Raw genomic sequence first — 17,587 nt, 5'->3', positions numbered from 1 at the left:
TCTCGGACATTCCATTTAATTTAATCATGAATGTTACCGGTGCGTGATCTGAGATTATAATGTTATGATATTTTGAATTATAAGTAAATGGAATAAACGTAGAATCAACTAAAAAGTAATCTATTCTTGAGTATGTTTTGTGTACTGGTGAATAAAATGAATATTCCCGTCCGGTTGGGTTTTCTATTCTCCAGATATCCTTAATATTAGTGGTATTAATAAATGAATTTAAAAAAACACTTGAGTTGGATGTTGATTTTTTTTGCCTTGATGATCTATCTAAGTATGGGTCTAATGTACAATTGAAGTCTCCTCCAATTATTAATTTGTATTGTGCAAATTCAGGAATTTTATTAAATGTTTTGTTAAAAAAATTGGGGTTATCGAAGTTAGGCCCATAAACATTTAGAAGAATCACTTTTTCACCATTTAACTCTCCAACCACTATAATATATCTGCCATCCATATCCACTATTATTGAGGAGGTCGCAAAAGGAATTCCTTTACGAATTACTATTGCTACTCCTCTTGACTTGTGGGAAAAAGAAGAATGATATGATTCAGCGATCCACTTAGCTTTAAGTCTGTGTTGTGATTCCTTTTTAAGATGTGTCTCTTGAAGAAATATTATATCTGTTTTGATTTGATTTAGGTGTGCCAAAACTTTACTTCTCTTAATTGGTTCATTGATTCCCTTGACATTCCAACTACAAAATGTTATTCCCTGACCCCTTCTTGTCATGTAGCATCTTGCATATTGCTTTTGTGGATGTGGTGTATCTCGACTTTCAAAATGTTTTTGACAAGATCCCACAAAAGAGATTAGTGTGCAAAATTAGAGCACATGGTATTGGGGGTAGGGTATTGGCATGGATAGAGAACTGGTTGGCAGACAGGAAGCAGAGAGTAGGAATTAGCAGGTCCTTTTCAGAATGGCAAGTAGTGACTAGTGGGGTGCGGCAAGGCTCAGTGCTGGGACCCCAGTTATTTACAATATATATGAATGATTTAGACGAGAGAATTAAACGTGACATCTCCAAGTTTGCAGATGACACAAAGCTGGATAACAGTGAGTTGCAATGAGGATGCTATGAAGCTGCAGGGTTACTTGGATAGGTTGGGTGAGTGAGCAGATGCATGGCAGATGCAGTATATGTGGATGAATGTGAGGTCATCCACTTTGATGGCAAGAACAGGAAGGCAGATTATTATTTGAATGGTGTCAGATGAGGAAAGAGGGAGGTGCATGAGACCTGGGTGTGCTTGTACATTAGTCACTTTAAAGTAAGCATGCATGTAGAGCATGCATGTAGAGCATGCAGTGGCCTTCATTGCGAGAGGATTGGGGTTTCGGAGCAAGGAGGTCCTACTGCAGTTGTATAGGGCCCTGGTGAGACCGCACCTGGACTATTATGTGCAATTCTGGTCTCCTAATTTGAGGAAGGATATTCTTGCTATTGAGGGAGTGCAGCGTATGTTCACCAGGTTAATTCCCGGGATGGCGGGACTGACATATGATGAAAGAATGGGTTAACTGGGCTTGGACTCACTGGCATTTAGAAGGATGAGAGGGGATCTTATAGAAACATATACAATTCTTAAAGGATTGGACAGGCTAGATGCAGGAAAAATGTTAGGAAATCCAGAACCAGGGGTCACAGTTTAAGAATAAGGGATAGGCCATTTAGGACTGAGATGAGGATAAATTTCTTCACCCAGAGAGTTGTGTATCTGTGGAATTCTCTGCCATGGAAGGCAGTGGAGGCCAATTCACTGGATGTTTTCAAAAGAGAGTTAGATGTAGCTCTTAGGGCTAAAGGAATCAAGGGATATGGGGAAAAAGCAGGAATGGGGTACTGATTTTAGATGATCAGCCATGATGATATTGAATGGCTGGCTCGAAGGGCCGAATGGCCTACTCCTGCACCTACTTTTCTATGTTTCTATCTGTGGAGGGAATGGACATTTTGTGTCGGGACCCTTCTTCAGACTGATGAAAAAGTGACCTGTCAATTCCTCCAGCACTCTGTGTTTTATTCAAGATTCCAACAACTGTGGTTTCTTGTGTCTCCATCTTGCTGCTGAGATGGTATATGGAAGAGCATTCATTCTGTAGCACAGTATTCGACTATTTATACATGATGATTGATCGCAAAAGGCCTGACAACTAGTATATTTTAGAAAGATAGATAACAAAGTAGAAAGGCAACCCTGAATAAAATGGTCTGATACTCCAAGCCAGCTGGACTCAGCACCATTGTTCACAAAATCTTAGTTCATTTTGGGGTGTTGATTTTGAGTTGGTATGCACAGAACATTTTGAATGGAAACTTTTACTGAAGGAGCATCACCTCTTATTTAACTTTGTTGCTTCAAATTGGAATGTAGTTGCAGGTTTTCATGTGCCTGACCATTAATCCCCAAACATTACAAATTACCTTTGAAGTGAATGTTGTCAAACAGAACACTAAAGAGCCTCAGTTGTCTTTGTCCTGGGCCTAATTGTTATCACAGGCCTGAATGAATCTCTGAAACAGTGTGGGAAAGGAGCTGGCTTTTCTTTTCCCCCTTTTCCTTTTTATATTTCAACAAATAAAACCAAAACATTCAATAAGTTGTTAATGAGGAGTCCAAAGTCGGTTCTGGGTCTGTTAAATCATTTGCTGTTCCATGGGCTTGGGTTACTTTTCAGATTTTGCCCAGGATATTTAAGTAGGCTTGATGCCTCAAACATCATTGAAATAACTTTTTTTGAATAGAATGTTTGTCTGATGTCGTTAGGCCTGGAGTTGAATCTGTAAAATCTAAGTGCACTAAGTTCATTTTAAAAGACAAAATGAAGAGGAAAGCATTACAGGGTACAAAAGGAACTTGCTTAGAACATTACAGGACAGGAACAGGCCCTTCGGCCCACAATTACTGTGCTGAACATGTCAAGATAAATGAATCTAACATGATCCATATCGCTCCATTTCCTGCTTATCCATGTAACTATCAAAAAGCATCTGAAGCACCACAATCATGTCTGCCTCCACCTCCACCCCGGCAGTACGTTCCAGGCATGCACCACTCGTTGTTTTAAAAACCTGCACATCTCCTTTAAACGTTGTCTCTCTCACCTTAACGCTATGCCCTCTATGACAGTTCCACCCTGGGGGAAAATTCGATTTTACAACAATCAGTAGTTTAGTGGTCAGCATTATTGAGATTTTATAAAATTCCACCTTATGTAATTTGCTGAATCTAATTGTCACAGCTACCATTGCAAGATTTGAGCACTCTTTAATACAGGTCTCTTGATTACTGTTCTAGTAATTTTACCACTGCACTACCAACACACCACACCCCTAGCACTTTATATGGATGGCCTTCAGCCTTAATTCATGTAACTGCACTCCCGATATTGGATATTCCAAGGGTGCAGAATATTCTTGCCAGAGTGTCAATATTTGGATGTAGTGCCACCAACTTAGTGGATTGTGCTCCATTGACGTGTATATTAGCATTCTGGTATCAGTGAGAGTATTGGTTATACAATGCACCCGGGAGTCATGAGTGATTTTAAATTTACTGTGTTCCCAGCTAGCTAACTTGGGGGGCATTTCTTCAGAGGGATGTAAAATTGGTGGATCTCTCAACCCAGACTAGTCTGGAATGCCCCTTGGCTGTCATTCAAGGAATATTTAACTCATCTAGACTCAGAGAGTCTGTGGTCAGAGAGAAAAAAACATAGGTCAACTTTAAGCTAATTCCAAACAAACTGCTGCTCACAATATTCAATAATGTTGCTTGGGATTTGGGCTTGGTCAGGGTATGATCCATTCCTGTGCTTGTTCTATAAACTCTGACAGTCTTTCTGACTATTTTATTTCAATTGTAACTCCAGGGCAAAGTCTTTGAGTTTGTTCTATGCATGATGTTGCTAAATTTGAAACCAGGATTCATTCTTGATACCAGGCTAAGGAGTTTAAATTAAAAAACAAAATGTAATAAAAGGATTCAAAATGAGACCATGTTTGGGAAAACAACTAAATGTTAGTTCTTTTTTTCCAAAAAATCAACTGTGAAGTTAATTTAACACACGTAATGTTTTTTTTAATAAGAACTGCTGACAACACTGCAACATTTTAATAATTGTTGGCACCTATTTATGGTAAAACATTGGTTAAAGTTAATGGACCAGAAGCTTTGACTTGTAAGGGAAGGACACATGTTTGAAGCTAAATACAAATTGCTGGAGAAACTCAGTGGGTCAGGCAGCACCAGTGGACAGAAAGGACGGGTTGATGTTTTGGGTTGAGATCCTGTGTCGAGACTCGAATCCTTCCAAGGTGGTTGAGGAATTAAAATCAAATTAAATGTTAAAAAAAAACTTGCATCAGAAATGCCAATAATTAAACTATTGGATTGTCGTAAAACTTGTGGTTTGTTAATATTCTTCAGGGAAGGGAATCTACTGACCTTGCTAGATCTGGTCTATATGTGACTGCAAACACATCAATATAGTTGAGACACAAGAGACTGCAGATGCTGGAATCTTTAACAAAAAGCTAACTGTGAGAAAGAGTCCCGCCCATCTGTCCCCTTCTCTCCACAGATGCTGCCTGACCCACTGGATCCCTCCTGCAGTTTTTTTAAAAACATCAATATAATAGACTGTAAATGAACTCCACAGTTCAACGGCAACTAGAAATAAGTAATAAATCTTAGAATTTTTGACAATATTTTGAGCAATATTGGACTGATCACATTATTTACGTGGCTGACATCAGACTCCTAAAACACTCTTTCCCAATCTTTTCCTCTGTCATGGGAAGAGATCATCAGGCAGGCAGGCAGGCAGGAGAAAAGATTCAAGGGTGTGTTTGAATCCTCTTTGAAGAAATTGAACATCACCACTGAAACTTGGGAACTTTTGGCACATGGTTGCTCAAAAGGAGGAGGGAGCATTCAGAGTGATATCGGGAACCTTAAGACCGCGCATTGGAAACATAGAAGCACTTTATAAATGGTAAGAGGAGGCCACCTCTCAAACTACCCGCTCCATTGACCAAATCTCTCCTATTTGTGGAGATCCCTGCTGTTTCCACTTTGCTTGATTGGCCAGCTCAGAGCTATCAAAACCCGAGCAGAAGTAAGGCATCAGAGGGCGTGCTTCAGAAGAAGTCAACGTCCTTTATACGAGTAGATTAAAAAACAACCTTAATATCACTGTAGATGGGTTTTAGCACTTTGTAATTAATGTGGATTTGATACAATAACACTCTTATTTAGTGTTTAATATTGGAAATCTCAAATTACATCAATCAATAAATACATTGTGTTCATGTTTTGCTCCACTATGTTCATGTAGCTCCTTTTGCAGGCTCCAACAATGGCACAGAGAGTTTCTTGCTTGCCACTTAATTCGTGTAACTTAAATAATATACAATGATTGGATTCAAATTAAGCAATTCTGCACATGAGAGTTGTTTCCTGTTCTGACACTGACACAAGTGACAAAATAAGTGGCTTGTTCACAGAAAGCAACCAGCTACATCTGTAAAGAAATTCTGATAAAGGACTATTTGTTAAATTTTACCTTGCCTTCAACTGAATGGAATTGTAGTTCTCTAAGCACAGATGAGAGGTGGTGGCAAAAGCTGAAGTTGCTTTTTAGAGACAGACTAATTCATTAACAGCTTTTTCCTTCCTCCTTCCTACCTTTACTCTATTTGAAGCATCATTATCTCTTTGCAGTCTGCAGTATCTCCTGTTTCTTTTGAGAACCTTTTCTTGTTGTTATTTCTTCCTTACAAAAGGGCTGGCTGCCTTGGAGTGGGGGTGGGGGTGAGGTTATTGGCGATTGGTGGTATAGCTGTTTTGAAATTTTAAGAACCCTCTTCAACCCACAATTGGGCGGATTTGATCAGGGATTTGTGTAGTGTCTACACAGAAGGCTTTCGTTATTTAGGAGACTAATCCTTAATATACCATCCCCTTTGTAAAGAACAAAGACAGCATTTCAGGGTATTGTCAAAACAAAGAAAAACAAATTTCTAAACCATTTAATTCACCGTGCCTGTCGATTTTGAACACTTTGATTCCAATTTCACCAGATTAATTCTCTTCATTTATTTTCATTCCCTTTTTTTCCCTTTTCATTGACATTTGTTCCTTGTTTGGTTTATTTAAAACATTGTATTTCTGTTTACTGTTTAAAATAATCAGTTAACCTATCTCAAAATTAACAGGCAACTGCAAGTGACTTTGTAAAAGTTAGAATGTGAATTCTGGGGTAGGATTTACAAATGAGCATTCCTGGGCTGAATCCTGATTAGCTGGGAGACCAGGTCAGACTGTTACAAAAACCTACCTCCAGTTTCCTACTTTCTGTTCATGACTACTTTTTGACTTTTTCTTCTGAATAAATTCCTTCTAAAAAAACGATCTTCATATTTCATTTTAAATTAAATGTTCCTGCTGGTGTATTTGCGCTTGTTAACAGGATAAATGGAATTAAACTTGGGATTCAAAAAGCAATCTTCAGGGTTCCAGTATTACCTGAGGATGTTGGGTGGGATGGAGAGGAGTGTTTTGATTCATAGAATGAACATCCCCATAGTCTGAAGATTAAGAATGCAGTGAATGTGTGTTGGGTTTACTGGAAGGCTGCCTCTCAGTTTGGTTTGGCTCCGCCCTGAATATAATTCTGGAGAAGTGTCAAACCAAATTTCAAAATAATGTTCAGACAACTTTCTCGGCCCTCAGCACTTTCTAACTATTTTTTGTAATGCATTTGGATGTGAGCATTCAAAAGCTTTAAAGACCCTCCTATATTTCCAGCGCTTTCTATTTTTGTTGCTTATTTCTTGCATTTTACTATGTTCGTTTAATTAGTTGCATAAATTAATGTGTACATATGTAGGCCTCCCTTGCTGGATGTGTAGGTGGTGCTGACAATTGACACCTTCACCAACACAGCCTGGAAGAGGGGTGTTTATTTTGCTTGATCCTAATTGCTCTTCTACAGCAAATTGTTTGCTTGGCTATGGAATGTGGAGATGTAACCCATCTTGAGAGTTAATGGCTTCCTTTTCCTGAAGATTATCAATGAACCAATTGGTCTGTTTATTCCCCATAAAGTAACAGATTTATTTAATTTCATGCACCCTTGTGAGATTTGAATTTTCATCCTATGTTTGTTGAAAATTCACATTTGTATCCATGCAAAGAGAGGCAGTTTTCATGACTATATCACCATAGTTGAAAATATTGCTCCCTGTGTGGTAAGTTCAAACACATTGGATGAATGTTTCATGTTCATAAGTTTCCCTTGAATCATTTGACATTGCAGTAAGTCGAGGTCAGGGTGAGAGCAATTCCAGCAGGTATGATGATGACAAGATTAAGCTACAACGTGAAGTCATGCTGGGAGAAGAGTGGTAATGTGGCAGATATACAAGGGACACATCTCTGTGGTAGTAGTAATATCCAACATTTAAAAGATTCAATGAAAAATGGATACCTTTGATGAAATAATAGGATTCAGCTCACTCTGTGTACACGTCGAGCTTAAAACTTGCGTAAGCTATTTTAGGACAGACATATTTGATCTTTCAAATTACATATTTTTGATCATGAAATAAGTACATCGATTCAAGCACACCAACCAAAGTAGAGAGGTTTGTGTGTTCCTTTTGGGAGAATATTAACTGTATGAAACTTCACAGCTATAGAATATACTGATAATCTAGTTTGATCTGGAGAGAATCTACTTAATTAATCAATATCTAGTTCATTAATTAGTTCCAGATTCCAGTAGGTCAGGAATTTTTCTTCATTTTTTTTCTCTTCAAGTGGAAGTCAAAGAGGTCCAAACCTACATCATTGTCTAGAATTTATGGTCAAGCAATATTTAATTCAAACCTTAGTTTACTTTGAAATTTAATTGCTCCAATTAGTTCTATTACTAGTAAAGCCAGACTATTATTTAAATAGACTTGATTTGTTTGCAAGCTGCTGTTTTTAACACATTCCAATGAAATATACGTATTATCAATTTTAATATTTTTTTCATATCCCTCATGATGTAGAAGGAGACGATTCTGCCCATTAAGTCTGTGCCAGTTCCAACTGCATTCCCATTGATGCCATTCACTCGCATATTTCCCTGTAACCTGTTCTCTTTTATGTACCCAAGAACTGGCTAATCCTCCCATACGAGGGGTGATTTATAAATCTACATTGTGTAAATATTTAAATGAGTCAAAATACAAATTCTGCATTGTGGTTATTATGTGCAGTGTCAGCTGGGAGTAAAGACGTTTTGGCTTGTAAGCACTACACTTAACATTCAGACATGTTAAGTTTCCTGCCCCTTCTCATACTGCTTTTGTTAAATTCCAAATTGTTTCTGTAGTGAACTGAGAACTACGGCCATTATCTTTCTTTGGAGCTTTTTATATTTATTCTGACCATGTTACTTGTAACAGTAGAAAATTGTTTTCCTTTAGTAGAACTCCATGAAATGTTGACTGTAGATTTATCTGCCGCTTTTTGTCTTTGAAGACCCATGGATTTTTGTCAAAATACAATAGATATTATGTTACTGTGGTTTGCGTTGTATGCTCCTTACAGTCTCTTAAATAGCTAAAGATAACTGTTGGCGGGTTGATGGGATAATAAACATATGTGCTATACTTTCTATTAGTTACCTTCACAACCAAAGCATTGAAACTAAGAGGAAAAATCTCAGAATGAAATTAACCCTTATGGATCCAGCTGCTTTACTTTAAAAATGTTCTTTTGAGTCTAGGTATGAAATCCTTCTCGCTCTGAATCACATTGTGCATTACTAGTATCAGTGCAAAGGGGATGAACACAGGTCTTCCACTGCCATCCGGGATCTGACATTGTCGATCCTAAGAAGAGGTGGTGTGAAAACCTTTCTTTTGGTCCTGAAAGACATTCAATTGTTTGTGTCATCAAAAGAAAAAAACTGCAATGGGTATCAGATAAAGAACGCATTTCTAAAACCCACCAAGAGTTCATCACCACTTGAATCTGTGACTTTCACTATCAAGAAAGCCAATGTCAGCAGACATAGAAACGCCATCAGCGGGTACCACTCCAAGTTATACACCATCTCAATTTTCTGTTTATTGATCATTCCTGTGTTACAGTCCTGGGGCTCCCAATCTTACAGCTTCACTACTTGGACTGCACTGGTTCAGCATCATTTTTTCAAGTGCTGCTGACAACTGGTTGATAAATGCTGGCTTTGCTGATTATACCACATCCCGAGAAAAATTAAAAGAAAAAGGAAAGGGAAAAGGTCACAAAGATTACATGGCCTTTGCTTGTGAACATTTAACTAATATGTACCAAAAATGTTTAACATGTCCATTTATGATGTGAATCTTTTTATGGCCTTATGTAATATGATTTATTACAACTATGCTGAAAATATTTGATGTGTAAAGCAAAGTCAGAAGGTTATTATTGATGATGTCTCCTGCTAAAAGCGTGTAGCTAAGTTTTCCTGGTGTCTTTGGAGGATACGTGCAAACATGACTTTGGATAATTACATGTCAACATTGAATGTTGAACTTAGCCAGTGCAAGTATTGAAGTCTTTGGATTTGTACTTGGATTATTACCAGTAGATTGACTCCAGATGCCAATAAATACGAGTAGATCCAGTCCGCTATCTAGAGAAGGTTTACTGCCATCGTGGTGGGTGTTAAAAGTCAAATCAAGTTTATTGTCATATGCACAAGTATAGTGATGTACACACCGATAATCTTGCTTGCAGCAGCACTAGAGATGCATGGACTCGATCGAACTACATAAATTATTCATATTAGACAAAACATTGAACAGGAAAAACATTGTGCAAGACACAATTACAAGGCAAATCCATGGTGCTAGTGCTAGTTTCCAACCTAGTAGATGGTAATGTGAATATAACCTTTAACCATGTTTTACTCAGCTTCATATGAAGAAATGCCATATTTATCTACTGAATGATATGCAATGACATTTGTCTTCAGTGCGATGGGGTAGAGTATCCTATTCAAAAAGTTATTATGAAATAGTCTAGATTCTGTGTATCCTGGGAAATAATTCTGTATTGATCTTTCTCTCATTTGCAGGCAAACTGAGCAGCCAGGAGAGTTACAACAATTTCACAAACAACAATCTCGGAAATCCGCGGCTCTCACCCATCCCAATCTTGACGATTGTGCTGCCCCTAGCACAGATCAAACAGCCCATGACTCTGGGAACCATCACAAAGCGCACAGGGTAATGGATTTTGACTTGAGTTTCCAGTATGATGTTAATATGCATGGAACTAAACAGATTAACACAAAACATATGTGCGGACACCACTCATGCTAGCTCAGCGTATCCACATGCAAATGGCAGGAAAAAGTCCCAACTCGAAATATTGCTTGTCCATTTTCCTCCACAAATGCTGCCTGACCCACCGAGTTCCTCCTGCAATCTGCTTTTTGCCCTGGAGTTCAGCGGTTGCATTCTTTTATGTCCCATGTCTCCTTAAATATAGTTTCCACCACAATAAGCTCCACTGGATCTGTCTACAAACTGTACCTGTCCCTTTGGTGTTACTGTCCTGTTGACTTAAAAAGATGGAATCCTCAGGAGGCCCTAAATTAAATAACCATAAACCCCGAACAAATAATCATTTAAGTATACTTAAAAGTAACTGCAGTAATTTGATTTTGGGACAGAGTAGATTTAACTGCATAACATGGCTGTTTAAAGGAATGTGAAATAAACTAAAGATGCATGAAATAAACTGCTAGGGAGGTGGAACATGTTTTAGTAAATTATGGAGTTTAGAAGTTGAAAACAACTATATTTTTCTTATTTTAAAAGAGGCCTGCTTCCATGTGAATTCTCTGTTCACGCTTGCTAGATAATATAATGAAAATAGGATTGTATGGTAGATGTCCAGCATCTGATTTTAATAAAACATGTGTTAGGGCACGGACCCTTTATCAGAAGTACAGCCTGATAAAGTGTTAAGCTGATAAACATGATTCCATAACTTCTATCTGAGAAATGAGTTTTAGTGATGCTAATCTTGTACACTAGTGTGGGTAACATATATTTTTAGATTGTGGGCCTGCATCTGTTGAAACTTGAACTCTGTATGGATTGCCACACACATTTGTATTGGGTTTGCTTTTGTAGTTTGTTTATACATGTGTGTCAATGTGCAAAAGGGTTCAGTTGAGAGGTGTGGTTCATTATTCAAATCTTCAGCAGTTAATATAAATTATCATCTGATGAAAGATATATGGTTTTCAAGCTTTAGCTGATCTTTTGTTTAATGCTACATATATCTGAGATTTTATTTTTTTTTAAACAAATAAAATGTCTTTAATTTTCTCACACTTTTCACAATCTTGTCACCAAGGTGAATAATTTACTTTGATGTCTAGTTTATGTTGTAATGTAGGAAACCGAGCAGCAATATGTCCACAGCAAAAATCATTAGAGCACAAAAAAGTAAATCAGGAGAAGGACATTTGGCACTTGTGTCTGCTTTGCCAATCAATAAGGTTATGGTTGACCTTCATCTTCAGCGTCGCTTTCTTGAATTCATCCCTTATTCCTTGAGTCCCATTACATCTGAAAAATTATCTTTCTTGAAAATACTCAATCACCAAAACCGCATAGCCTTCTTTGCCATATAATTCCAAACATTCACAGGCCTCCTGGTGACAACATTTTCTTTCATTTCTGTCCTGAGTAGAGATTACCTTTAAATTTAGGTTAACTTCTGGTCCTGGACACTGCAGCCAGAGAAAAGTCATTACTTCAGCATCCCTGTCAAGCCACACAAGAATTTGGAGTGTATGACTGAGAACACCCCTCATTCTTCTGAAGGGAATATGTGCCAGTCTGCTTAATGATAATGATAATTCTGAATTCGGGAATTAATCAGGTGAACCTTCATAGTACCTTTTCTATTGTATGTACAGCCTTTCTTAAGTAGCAATTATTCAACATACATTTTATCACAATTTTCTCTCCTGTTTTCTTAAATTCGTACATTTGCTACTTTCCAATCCAATTCATGGAATCTTCTATAATCTATGGAATTTTAGAAATTGTCAACCACAACCCCTAACCCTCCTCCTTTAAATAGCTGCAATGTAGCTCATCAGATCTATTTGTTTTCCGCATGATTTACAAAAAGAGGGCATTTTTAATAGCGTTAAGTTAAGCTAAAAATACTAAAGGCTGCATTAGATTGTTTAATAGAATCATTGCACATGCATCAATAGAGGCGATTGCTTGTCAATTTCAGTGGCCACCTTCTGTTTAACTGGCAGATAGTGTTCTAATGATCCAGCGGTGACAAGCTTATATAGAAACAATTTTCTTTCCGACTTTTTTTTGTAAAATAGCTTTTTTTTAGATACTGAATATTGTGTAAACATTTTAAGTCTTTAACTTTCATTTCATACAGTCTTTTATTTAATTGATACTCTATAAGCAGACCACTTCTCCTATTTTTGTCTTACTGCAAATAAAAGTGAAACACACTGGCATTTATATATCAGTTTTCAAACCTCAGATTGTCCAAAAGTGTATTGTAGCCAGAGCTGCTTTTGAAATGTGGCAATTATTGCAATTTAAGATTTTAGTTATGTTAAAGGGAGGATAAAAAGCCACAAATGGAAATCTAGATTAAGACACACTTACTCACTCCCACTCGCTTACTCTCTCTCACACACATCACATACGGACGCCAAGACCAGGACATTAAGAAGTCTCCATAAATAACTTGTTTTCTTCCTGTGAAGTACAGAAATCCATCATAATATGACATTACGTTCAACAAATAATTGCAAGAAAGGGTTGAATTCTTGTTCTCAGCACCATCTCGGAGCTGCCTCTGGGATGCTAATTGCAAGCACTTTACATAAATATAACTAGGCAAGTGTACAATTTCTTTTATGTAAAAAATATATACATGCACAGCCACAAAAGATGGAGAATCAAGGGAGTTCAACATTACTTTACACTCTTCGTCCAAGAAATAACAGGATGTATTTAACTGCTTTTTTTTAAACAAACAATAAGAACGTAAGAGAAAGGAGCACGGCCCCATGATCTTTGACCACTACCATTTGACAAAGTTGTAGCTGATTTTTGTTTACCTTTAATTGTCAGACTGATCCCAGTTTCCCTTACCACTATCGTTCCAGAATTCTGCTGACCTGAACTTTGATGATACTCTACCAATGAACATTTACAGTCTCGATAAAGTATCTTGCATAATATTATTTATTATCAGCTCATCATGAGTTGTGCATACAACTGTGGCTAATTCCAAACTGTACCGAGCGTTTATCCTGGCTTTTGATCCCACTGTTTCCTTTCTAGAAGACAGATCTCTTCCTGCAAATCAGCTGATCCATAAAATTAGCCAGTTCCCTGCCTCCCAAACACCAGCTTCTCTGATGTTGAACTGTCCCCGTTCATAATTAAGCAGCTGGTTCTTACCTCATTGTACCTAATGCAATATGAAAGAAGGAGCAATACGCAAGGAGTTTATCAGTTTAGTTTATTGTCACGTGTACCGAGGTACAGTGAAAATCGTTTGTTGTGTGCTAACCAGTCCGCAGAAAGACAATCAATGCATTTACGGTGTATAGATACATGATAAGGGAATAACGTTTAGTGCAATATAAAGCCAGCACAGTCCAATCAAGGATAGCCCGAGGATCATCAAAGAAGTAGATAGTAGTTCAGCACTGCTCTCTGGTTGTAGTAGAATGATTCAGTTGCCGTAGGATGATTCAGTTGCCGATCGGGAACTGCAGATATTGCAATCTTAGTGCGTCAGGCATTAACTGGGGGAACTGGATATACAACGTTTCAGGTTAGGAGTCTTTTTCAATGATTTCTTGTTGAAAACCTAGTGAGGTGTCTTGATGTAGGTCAGTAAGAACTGGACAAAGGAAGGCAAGATAGAATTGAGAAATTTGGTGGGGTAAGTGTGGAGAGAAACAATGGATCTGCCAAGATCGTCTTACTTGTGGATTTTTGGAAAGAGATTGAAAAGAGCACCACATGGTTGGGGAACTATTAAGCTCAAGGCTGAGAAGGGGAGATCGCTGAAGGTGATGAGATTGGAGATGATATGGAAGATGGTGGCCTGGTATTCATCCGTGACTCATGATCAATGGATAGGTACGAGGAGATGTCCAAGAGCTGACACCAGTGCAGATTTGGAGGATTAATCTGACACTAAATCGCCCCCAGTGTGTGTCTGAAATTGATGAGATTAAAATGTATTTATTGTAAATGGGTAGTCGATGGCCAGCATGGACTAAGTGAACCGAAGGGCCTGCTTCTGAGCTGTGCAAGTGGAATTAACCTATTCTGTGACATAATAACTAGCTAAGTAGATTGATTAAAGGAGCATCTTAAAGGAAAGCCAGAATATCGGATCAAACAGCTGAAAGTGTGTAAACCAGTGACAGAATTATGTAAATCAGAAATGTGTGAGTTTCCAGGATAGGAAGAGGACAGAGATTTGAGAGGATGCCTGAGGTGGTCAAGATCATAGCGATAGAGGCTAAACCTTAAAGTAATTTAAAAATAAGAAATGAGAATGGTAGGACATTGAGAGCAGAGTGGAACTGAAAACATCTGAGAAGATATGCATCAATCCTTAACATTTTGGCCATTTCTCAAAAAAAAGGAAGGGATTTTTTAAAGAATGTGTAAAAAAACAAACTGCTGGAAGAACTAAGAGGGTCAGGCAGCATCTGTGAAGGGAAGTTGACAGATGACTTCACATCTGCATCTTTCTTCAGACTGCGTGTATAGGAGCTGTTTCCGCTGGTGAGGGAATCCAAATCAAGAGCACATATTCTTGAAATTAGTGCCAGGCTGTCCATTCGGAGGGTGTTACTAAGAAATGATTCACACAAAGGTACTTGAAATCCAGAACACGCTTCTCCCAGAAACAGTTTAAGCTCGATCTCAGCTGAAAATGTCCGAACTGAGATTGTTAATTTTTGTTTTGCAAGGATATTCAGGGTGCTGACGGGTATATGGGGGCAAGATAAATATCAGGCAAGAATTAAATTACTATTTTAAACCGTCTCAAGGACATGTGTACCTATTTTTCTCAGTAGCTTTAAACATTCTTGTGCATATATCTTGCTTATTCAAAAGGACACCTTAAAAGGCAAGTCTGATATCCCATTTCAGGAAAAAGAAGTGTTATTTTGCTCAGTGAAGCTTTTTGGAACATAGAATAGCACATAGAACCGTACCTTGCAGGAATAGGCTGTTCAGCTCACAATATCCTTGCTGAACATGATGCTAAGCTAAACTAATCTCCTCTGCCTGCAGCTGACCAATATCCCTCCGTTCCCAGTATATCCACGTGCCTATCTAAAAGCCTCTTAAATGCCACGATTGTCTCTAGCATCACCTCTCAACATATTACAGGCACCCAACACTCTGTGTAAAAGAAAACGTGTCCCACACAGCTCCTTAAAACGTTGCCCCTCTTGTAAAGCAAGAGGCCATATGTTTATTAATTTTTTGAATTAATTTGGAAAAAATAAAAACCTTATAAGTAAAGAGATACTGGAGACATAATACTCCTGAGAGAGTGGCTGAATTGCTTTCACCCACTTTGGGCCCTGCCAAAGAGAATTTTTCCTCCATTGATCTATTAACATTTCAAGAAGAAATGGTCCATAGGCATGAAGATGATTATTTAAACGGAACACACAAAGTGCTGGAATAACTCACATGGTTAGGCAGCATGTCTGGAGAACATGCATAGGCAACACTTCAAGTCAGAATCCTTCTTCAAACTGAAGAAGGGTGCATAACGAAATGTCGCCTGTCCATGTCCTCCGGAGTTACTCCTTTGTGGTTTTTTTTGCTAACCCACCTCGGCCCTCAATAACATGGGGAAAATCTTGATGTCTCAGATGTCTAAGGGTGTCAAACTGATTCTTCCATGCAACTGTCGAGACTATATTGTTGTACGGGTGCGAGGCATGGACTCTCACTCGAGCACTGTCCAAGTCTCTCGATGGTACCTACACCTGAATGCTCAGAAAAGTTCAAAATGTCAGTTGGAGGGACCACATCACCAATGCTCTGTGGGGAGATTCAACCTCGGACCGAGAAGATCAGGTGGAGAAGGATGAGGCTCGCTGGTCACTGCCACCGCCACCCAGAAATGCCAGCAAACAAGTTTGTGCTGTGGGAACCCACCCGTGGGATGGCCAATCAAGACGATGCTGAAGACATTGATGGAAGACGCATGTGTAGAGACAAAAGAGGAGCTTGCCAGCTGCATGGAGGACAGGGATGTGTGGTGCATCCATCACTGTGCCCGTTGGAATCCAGCACCGCTGCGTCGCTAATGTTTTCAACAATTTAATAATAATAATAAACCTCGGTGGCTCCTTGTGTCTCTGTTTAAACAAATTATCATGGGGCTAGATAATAAACGGCAATATGTAGCAGTACATGGGTAAGAATTTTAGTTGTCAGCCAGTCTCTGACGAATGTAGAGTAGATGTGACTTTTATTGGTTTCAGGAAAAGAAATGTATTCACAAAAGTGCGTTTGGCACCAGTGAGACCATTTTATATCAAAAAGGACATTCAGCCATTGATTATATGAGAAAGGAGCCGCATGATTGAACCTAGTCAGTGTGAATTTTTTTACATCAGCCCTGAACTGTGATGATGAGATGATAAATTGAAATTTAGATGATGTTTATATTATGAATCAATGACAAAAAGACTGCTGCAAGAAATTGAACCTATTCATGTAAAAACAAATCAGCCTTGTTGCATACATTCTGAATACACATAGTTTAGCCTGTCACTCCCCTCCATTAATATATCACAGCACAAAATAATTGCAGTCATGGACAATGACCATCTGGCTCAATGTTATATATGATGCACTGGGTATAGAACAAATGCTTTGGTACTAATGGCTGGAGGCCTGGAGGCAACAAACACGGAGTGTGTCTTCAGCAGATGCAAAGACAGTCAGTCCCAGGTGAATCAAACAGATGTAATTACACCTGTGTGGCCAATGGCTTTGAGGGACTGCTCGAGGGGATCAAGACACTGTGGGTCCAGCTGCTTAACTCACTAATTGCAGATTACTCTGACTAATAAGAGGTGTCTGAGCAGCCTGAAGTCTCAATCATTGATGTAACTGCACTTGAAAAGTAGTGTTTAAAGATATTTCTGCACTCCATATTACTTTAAATTATCCCAATATGTTCATAATTAGCATTGATGGTGAATTTTTGTAAATGGTTTAAGGGAAGGATATGTAGGCACAAAACTGTTTGGCACCAGTGGGATCACATCTGGAATATTGTCGGCATTCACTCGCAGAATCAACTATTCATTAAACAATTTTAGTTAAATTGGACGCTGAGATTAGCTCAGAAAAATGCAAGCTTTTTGAATGCTGCAGCAGTGTAGAGGGAACTGTATTTAGATTCAGAGCACGAGGGCAAGGGAGATCAACTGCTTGAGGACAACTGGAGAAATTATGGAATA

The 17,587-nt window shown here is 38.4% G+C and overlaps 1 protein-coding gene across 1 annotated transcript in view; it reads left to right on the top strand.

Annotated features, from left to right (window-relative positions):
• Positions 1-17,587, top strand: part of bcas3 (BCAS3 microtubule associated cell migration factor) — a gene marked incomplete at its 5' end in the record, with an annotated part of 612,428 nt that overhangs the window by 252,925 nt on the left and 341,916 nt on the right. Inside the window, one exon of the mRNA XM_055657406.1 lies at positions 10,136-10,286. Coding sequence (XP_055513381.1) covers positions 10,136-10,286 — 151 coding nt within the window. The remainder of the gene's footprint in view (positions 1-10,135; positions 10,287-17,587) is intronic.

Source organism: Leucoraja erinacea, chromosome 28, assembly GCF_028641065.1.
Source record: "Leucoraja erinacea ecotype New England chromosome 28, Leri_hhj_1, whole genome shotgun sequence".
Classification (NCBI taxonomy): Eukaryota; Metazoa; Chordata; class Chondrichthyes; order Rajiformes; family Rajidae; genus Leucoraja; species Leucoraja erinaceus.
Note: the sequence above shows the minus strand (reverse complement) of the source record. Positions and strands in the feature narration are given on the sequence as shown.